This window comes from Olea europaea, chromosome 20 (genome assembly GCF_002742605.1).
Source record: "Olea europaea var. sylvestris chromosome 20, O_europaea_v1, whole genome shotgun sequence".
Lineage (NCBI taxonomy): Eukaryota > Viridiplantae > Streptophyta > Magnoliopsida > Lamiales > Oleaceae > Olea > Olea europaea.
The window spans coordinates 2,318,015-2,326,576 of NC_036256.1; the positions used below are offsets into that span (position 1 = coordinate 2,318,015).

At 34.5% G+C, this 8,562-nt stretch overlaps 1 protein-coding gene across 3 annotated transcripts in view; it reads left to right on the forward strand.

Moving 5' to 3' along the window:
• Positions 1-1,223: 1,223 nt before the first annotated feature.
• LOC111369390 (pentatricopeptide repeat-containing protein At3g53360, mitochondrial-like) overlaps positions 1,224-8,562 on the forward strand; it is a 10,592-nt gene continuing 3,253 nt past the window's right edge. For 2 of the 3 annotated variants that reach the window (XM_022990884.1, XM_022990887.1), the window contains exons 1-2: positions 1,224-1,561; positions 6,260-8,381. In XM_022990884.1, the coding sequence (XP_022846652.1) occupies positions 7,059-8,324 (1,266 nt within the window). In that variant the 5' untranslated portion in view covers positions 1,224-1,561; positions 6,260-7,058 and the 3' untranslated portion in view covers positions 8,325-8,381. Of the gene's footprint in view, positions 1,562-2,276; positions 2,295-6,259; positions 8,382-8,562 lie in introns of those variants that run through there. The other variant, XM_022990885.1, reaches the window with a different exon arrangement.

Consider the following 8,562-nt stretch of genomic DNA (forward strand, 5'->3'; position numbering starts at 1 on the left):
GCATCTTCAATCTCCAATTCATGGTTTGATCCAACTATTGAATTTTTGCAACTTGATCCCTATCTTTTGGATTTCACGCTTTTTAATGGCTTATCCTTTTGTTTCTTCCAATTCTTTGTTCAATCATCGAATGTTACCTGTTTAACACAAAATACAACAATTTAGAATATATTCTTTGATTTATATTACGAAATGACCATTTCATCATTTTTAATATTTGAATTTGTACGAATTCCGCTAATTTCTCAAAGACAAATGACACATTTATCTAGTGTATATTAAAATCTAAATTTTTTAGAATTTTTGCCCCTCTAAAATGATCCAATAATACTTTGGCATCGTTTGTTCTAGAATTCAAAATTTTCAATAATACTTTGGTCTATTTTAGTAATGTTAATAACTGAATAAAGTATGCCTGCATTTTGATCTACTGTTTTATGTAGTTCTTTTGGACTAAAATAACAATCCATTTTTAATGATTAGTTATGGGTGCTGAATTTATTGTGATGGAGAGGTACATGTAAAAGCATGGTAGATTCACTCATTTTGTAAATATGATAAGGTGTTCATATGTTGTTGTAGAATGAAAAGTCATTTTAATTAATTGGAAGTATTTGAGAAAATGAAGTTGGACATAGGCTAGATTTCCGCATACTTCATCACAAATTTGAAGATTTAATAATGTGTAAGTCTCTCTGTTGCCCTTACTAACAATAAAATGTTTATTACTGAAAAAATAGACTCCTTCACTTGCTTACTTTGTCTGGAATAATATAATAACAACTTATTAAGTCTCTTTGCATGATAAATAAAGGAAAGTCAATCCCAACGTCCAGACAGCAAACATTGATTTAATGATGTAATTTTTGAAAATTAATACATTTTATACACAAACATTACCTTCAAAATAAAATTCACGGACAAAGACTAGTATTTGAAAAATATCATTTTAAGACTGTCAAAATATTGAAATAAATCAAGTTCATGCGCACACAAAAATTATTAACTGTAATATTCGCTATCACATGACATGAATTCCTGCAAGATAAGTAAACCGATGTGTGGTGTTGATGGTGGTGATGTTGAAGGGCAGGGTGGATGAATGGATTTTCTATATTTTTTGTTATTTATTTATTTTAGGTTAAAAATTGGGACAAAAATAAGGTTGATATTGATTCGCTACCTTTCTCAAAGGTTAGGGATGAATAATGCAATTTACTCATAATTAATCATCTTTTGCCCTGTACGCCTGTGCCTACCCCCAACACACCGCGCTGCCTACACCACACAACGGTCACCAAAGCACCACTCCATTTTTGGCAGAACATCGGGTAAAAACCCCCCCATTTTCTGCCAACTTTGGCAACTTGGTTCGCAGCCACACTCGAATCAATTGTTTTGACCAGCAGTGTCCATTGTCTATCTAGATCGAAAACTAGAGTTTTGGAGTGGGAGAAAATGAATATGAAGTGAGACAACGTAAATAGAAAAAATATCAAAAGCAAAGAAGAAAACAAATGTGGGTGATGATGATTTTAAATTGCAGTCGTATGAACCGAAGGTAAGTGGCGATTACACTGAACATCGATTTTTTATTTATTTTTTAATTAATTTAGTTGAACGTTTTCATATTGTGTATAGGTGAATGGACTCTTTCCATTTCTTCAAGCTGGCTTTATGTACCATGCCTCACGGAAAATAAATGAACTTGTGCATATTATTTATGCCATAGGAACTTCATAATTCGATTGTTCGCTTTGAGATTTTGCTACTTACGACATAAGTTTGTTATAAGTTACGTTAATCACACTTCTTTTGATTCAGTTTTGGGTTTTAATTTGTCAAAGTGTCCTTTGAGGGGGTTTTCTTTTCCGAACCATTCTGCCCTTTTTTTGGCAGCGACCAGGTTGCCAACATGGGGATTGTGCGGTGGTGGACAGTACCGGATCTACACCAAAAGGAAAAATCATAAGCCATTAGCCCAATTTAATTCCCCAAACCCAGACCTAGACATTTCACCCCGTTTGAGCCCCATTATTTCTCATTACATTAAATTAAATTTTTCTCTCTGTGCTACTTTTAACTGGACAATCTTCAATAAAATAATATTACACGTAAATCAAAAACTTTTCAACTACTTATTTTTCAAAAAAATACTATTCATCTCATTATAATCTACAAATAATGGGGGCTCAAACGGCCCCTTCATCTCTCTCGTGCTCTTTACGTCTCTCACAGTCTATACACTCAGTTCACCTTCAATCAGTCAATTTGGTAGATAGGCTCAATCGTGTGTAAGATACACTCAATTTCTTGGAATCTGCTCGCCTTTAAGCTTTATCTCTTATGTCTTTTAGATGCTTTATTTTATTATGGGGTCGTTTGTTTCTCATTTCTATAAGAATAAGAATGAAAAATATTGTCGTTATGGCCCCACACAAGAGATAGAAATTCAAATTTGATGGCTTGATGTGATTGATAACGGTCATATTTTTCATTTTAATGGGAAAAGAATGAGAACCAAACAGGGGCTATATGTTTTTTTGGGGTGAATGTGGGATTCTCAATTTAATAATTACAGATGTCGCATTAAGCTAAAAATTGAGGCCAAAGGCTAAATTATTTTGTCATTTCTTCAGATTGCTACTGCATTACTTACTCTTTTCAAAAGATTTAGCAGGTCCGGTTGTAGACATGTATGTAAGTTTGATCTGTACATTGTTTCGATTTGGTCTTAATCATTTAAGTTAAATTATGTATAAATTGACTAAAAATCTGTGCGTATGTTACATGAAAATTGCCTTGAATAAATTAGGTATTGAGCAATGAACATATTGATTTAGTTATATTGTAGGCTGTAGCTATGTTCTTGTAGAATTTTAAAATTTTTGCCCCTCTAAAATGAGTGTTGAATGAAAAAGGAGTGAAAATTTTTAATGGATTCAGTTTGGAGTGCGGATTTACATCTCGAAAATGTTAATGGAGAAAATGATATCAATTTTTTGTTGGGAATTCTATGGTTGAGGCAGCTTGTTCACACCCAATCCCATCATTCATGGATTATTGAGGAAAATATAGATTAAAATTATGTCCAGGATTTCCTCATGAACCATGATTTTCTTAAACATCACCGCCTGAGTTTCCAACAAAAGTTACAATGTCTGCTGCTAATGCTTTTTGAAAAGTTGGATCATGGGGCAATTGCCTTAGTTGCAGCAGCAATTTTATCAGTCACATGCATATTCTGTACTTTGGGAGAAGTTTGGACATTACTATTGATATAAGGTTGAGAATTCTAAGATGCCCCTATGGTCTCTGCTGTTGGACAATGCCCCTGATTGGGTGTGGAATTTGGAGTCAAAGGACGAAGATGATGGCGTTGATGAAAAGTTGAGACGTTGACATAGAGGTCGTATGTAGTAAGTTCAAGGACAACGGTAGGGTATAATCGGGATGTCCAGACGGAAGCTCAAGGAAAATAGAAAGGCTGGGATATGGTTAAGTTATTATTGGAATTTGACAGTTGAATCGATGGAGATTAGTACTAGTTGATTAGATTAGTACTAGAAACCATCAGCTTTAAGTTATTGACTTTCTTAGATTTCAGCCCTTGTGTCCTACATTCTTGGATCCGCCCCTGGTGTTGAAAGTGGTGTGGTGTCCACTGCAGTGATATGTGTGGTGTGGTGGTAGGTTTGGGGGAGGTGGAGATGGAAATGTTTGGCAGAAATTCTTAAAAGCTCAATCGTATATTTTTCCACATAAAATAATTTTGCATGTGAATTAATATTTTTTCACTTTTTAATCACTCATTCTTCAAAAATATCATTTTTCTCGAATTCAGTTCTCAAAAAATTTACTTCAGACACTTTTATTTTTTATTATTTTCAATTTATCTCTCTTCTAATTTTTGAATATTTAATATTTTAATTGATTATAATAAAATGACCATTTTATCCTTTAAATATTTGAATTTGTTGGTTAAATGAGTTGTTGACACAATTGTAAAAGAAAATGTTAGGGACGAATTTGCAAATGCAATAAAGTTGAAAACGGTTGCGGCTACTTATGTTTCTTTGTTAATGCCATTTTATCCAAAATTCAATATTGATTTCCGAAAGATTCTCAAAGTTTCTCCTTTTTCTTGTATTTATCATTTAAAAATTATTCTCCCTCGATATGACTTGTAACACAAATATTCTCAAATGTGATAAGTGTGTTTTTACACACTTATTTTCATCACAAACATGATTTAAATACAAGTAAAATAATTGAATTGTTACTTAACTTTGTCAAATTCATGCAATGTAGGAAATTCTATGGAAATAGTGGAATTCAGGAGAAAAGAGCCGAAAAGGACCAAATTGGAGCAAAATGAAAATTCAGGGACCAAATTGCAATTGTCTGAAAGTTGACCCGATAAACATATCAAGCAATTGATCAAGCCAAGCACCAATTTGAAGTTATAAGGGAACATTGGAGCAACTAGGAACAAGAGAGGAGGTCAAGGAGTGAAGGAATGAAAATTGAGGACCAAAATGACTCAAACAAGAAAGAAGCTCTACTATGCAGTCGCATAGTATAAAACATATGCGACCGCGAGTGAACCTCCAGGGATTAAAAAAGTCATTTTTCTTAAACCTATGCGGTCGCATAGGTTATGCCTATGCGGTCGCATAGGTATAAATTTTCCCGAATTTTGCACTTTCCTTATATTATTGCAACTCCTTTGGTAACCTAATTTGGACGGGTTTAAATAGCAACAACACGTCCAGAAGCGGCACGAACGACTTGGGAGGCAAAAACATTCATCTTGGAGTGGAATTGAAGGCAAGAACAAGCAATTGATGCGAGATTTACGAGATTTCTTCAATCTTTGATAACCCGGTGATGTATTTTATTCATATTTTGTTAGTTTTCGTTATTTTTATCATGATAGGCTAGATTTTTGCAACTAGGCGATCGATGAACCATGTAATTTTTATTAAACTTGCTATTTCATGATTTTAAATTATTAGTTTGATGGATATTTGAATGGATTATATTGGTTTATTTATTTCCACAATTAATGTGCACTTGATTTGTGTGAATTTGGTGGTTTAATTCTGAATTTGAGAAAATTAGACTAGACTCGACATATATAATTCATCATAGGGTCCGATAGGGGATAGAAATATACCCCTATGCCCTATGTAAATCTTTAATTGCTCAAAAAAAGATTATATGCGTTCTTGTAAAATTGCATCCGTCATAGAGATATAGACTGATGATTTACGAGAATAGGTTCAATACATCTCGAAAGAGAATATTGAATAGATTTAGGAGCATTGATTTATCAAATTCTTATTGAATTATCAAAATTGTGAAATTATGGTTTAATCAATAAATATTTGGGGATTCGTGATCCTAGTGCGTTCGTTTTACATAGACTTTCATAAATTGACAATACATTTCATTTAATTTTTCATAACATTTCGTAATTGAATTATTAGTTAAGTGAATTTAAGTAATTAGGGTTTGATTTGAAATTAGGGTTTTTCAATTTGGGGATTTCCCCCAATTTAGGGTTTGATTTGAAATTAGGGTTTTTCAATTTGGGGATTTCCCCCAATTTAGGGTTTGATTTGAAATTACGGTTTTTCAATTTGGGGATTTCTCCCAAAATTAGGGTCTTTGATTCCAAAATTCATTTCAACTCAATTAGTTTCGGTTAAGGCTAAAATAAGTAAAATTGAACTACTCTTTCTCTGTGGGACGATACTCGGACTTCTAAAGTCCATTTTATTACTTGTCACGACCCGTACACTTGCGATAATTTAAATCGAAAGAAATATTTCGCGAACAAAATGCACTATAGCATCCTCTACTATCATATGCCTTATGCTCGACAAAATGCCCACGAAAACTATTGAGATGATTTATGGCTCATAAATAAGTAAAGAAGTTGTTCATTCAAAAGAAGAAGAAGAAAAGCTAAACGTAAAAAGAATTGCGTTCTTATTTTGTAATCCAGGTAGCATTTGGGAATATTGGTGACCTTTTAGGAAGAAACTTTGGAGATAGATGTTATGGTATATATAATCCTATAAGTGCATCTCATGGGCAATTCTTTGGGAACTTTGATATTGTTTACTCATGGGTTGTTATCATCCTACTCATTTTATGCAATTATTTTATGTCAACAAGCTCCCTGTTTTTTTGACTCAATTCATCACTTCAATTGCATATTCCGATCAAGTATTTCATTGATACATTGTAGGTCCTGGTTGGAATTTTCTCAGAATCTAATGGAAAATATATACAGTAGAGAGGAAGTGAAACAAAGGAAATTTTTAGGGCTTCCTTTGGTTTCCTGACAAAATGATGAAAGGATTGTGGCCTACGCTTAACTGTACCTGTAAGTATGTGTAGCTGTAGAATTCACACTCTGTATCTTCAGAACAAACAATCAATTAATGATTACTTAAGTTCTTTATGCAAGCAAAAGCTTTTCATAGAGGCCCTTCGTTTGTTTGATAGTTTAGAAAAGAATCCAAAATGCCAAGATACTAACAGAATGGTCTAGAATTGGAAGAAGCCATAAATCTGTATATTCAAATGCTACGGGCAGGTATTATGCTGGATCAGTTCACATTTGGAAGTATAATTAGAGCTTGTTCAAGTATGAATGAGGTTGAGTTGGGAAGGCAGTTGCATGCCCATGTAATTAAAATGGAATTTGGTTCCAACCTTGTAGCCCAAAACACTCTTATTGCAATGCACACAAAGTTCGGTCAAATTAATGAGGCACACATTGTGTTTTCTAGCATCAAGTTAAGGGATTTAATTTCATGGAGTTCAATGATTGCTGGGTTTTCACAACTAGGTTACGAGTTAGAAGCATCGACGTGTTTTAAGGAAATGCTATGTCATAGTACATACCCGCCAAATGAATTTATCTTTGGCAGTGTTTTTAGTGTGGTTATCTTGGACAGCCTGAATATGGAAGACAGATACATGGAGTAAGTATAAAATTTGGTCATGGAGGAGATGTTTTTTCTGGTTGCTCCCTCACTGATATGTATGGGAAATGCGGTTTGTTATGTTACTCAAAAACTGCCTTTAACCAGATAGAAAATCCTGATGTAGTGTCTTGGAAGGCACTCATTGCAGCCTTTGCATATGGTGGTGATGCGAATGAATCCATGTTGAATTTTTCTCGGATGAGATATCAGGAATCGAGACCAGATGATATCATCGTTCGTTCTTTACTTAGTGCTTTCACAGATCCATTAACTCTCTGTCAAGGGAAACAAGTTCACACCTATATTATGAAGACAGGATTAGATTTGGATGTTCTAGTTTGTAATACGATAGTTTCAATGTATGCGAATTGTTCAGATTTTAATGATGTGAATAAAATGTTCAACAAGATACAAAGCAAGGCTGATCTAGTCTCTTGGAATGTCATGCTTACTGCATGCGTGCATCATAAGAAGTCAGGAGAGGTTTTCTTGATATTAAGAATGATGATGCTAACTCATAATAGGCCGGATAATATTACTTTAACTATTGTACTTGGAGTTTGTGGGAAAATTGCCTCTTTAGTAATGCGGCATCAAGTTTATTGCTCTGCCTTGAAAACCGGGATAACTATTGATGTCTCTGTCATGAATGGATTTATCGACATGTATGTGAAATGTGGATCCCTAGAAAGTGCTAGAAAACTCTTTGACTGCATGGAAAATCCTGATGTTTTCTCTTGGAGTTGTTTAATTGTGGGATATGCTCAGTTTGGATACGGAGAGGAAGCTCTAAATCTATTCACAAAAATGAGGAGTTCGGGAGCTTGGCCAAACCAAGTGACATTGGTTGGAGTTTTGACTGCGTGTAGTCATGTTGGACTGGTGGAAGAAGGGTGGCAGTTGTTTAATACAATGGAAGAGGAGCACGGTGTAGTCCCCACAAGAGAGCATTATTCATGTGTTGTTGACTTGCTTGCTCGATTGGCTGCATGTAAAACTCGAAATAATATTGAAGTTGGAAAGCGGGCTGCAGAGAATATTCTGCAGATTGACCCCTCTAATTCTGCTGCTCATGTGATGCTCTGCAACATATATGCTTCAACTGGTAGTTGGAAAGATGTTGCCACAGTGAGGAGCTTGATGAGACAAAATGGCATCAAGAAAGTTCCAGGTCAAAGCTGGATTGAAATCAAGGACAATAGTCATGTTTTCTCCGCAGAAGATGGTTTCCATCCTGAAAGAGACAGAATATACACTATGCTGGAGGAATTGTTGTGGTTGCAAATGTTGGATGCTGGTTATGTTCCCCTGCGGGGGTAAGGTTTACCGGTGAACCATGTTTTCTCTAAATGATTTTTGATGCTTCATTGTCCAAGGGTGAGAATATAAACGAAGTGATATTACTGAATATTCCCTTTTCTGGATATTTACATCACTAAGAGGCTGTTCTCTTCATTGTTTTTGTGCCGTTTTCTGTTTTCGATTTTCCAAAACGGTGAAAACACGTTCTCTTCTCCATTTTCGAAAATGAATTTTTGAAAAAAAAAAAAAAAAAAAA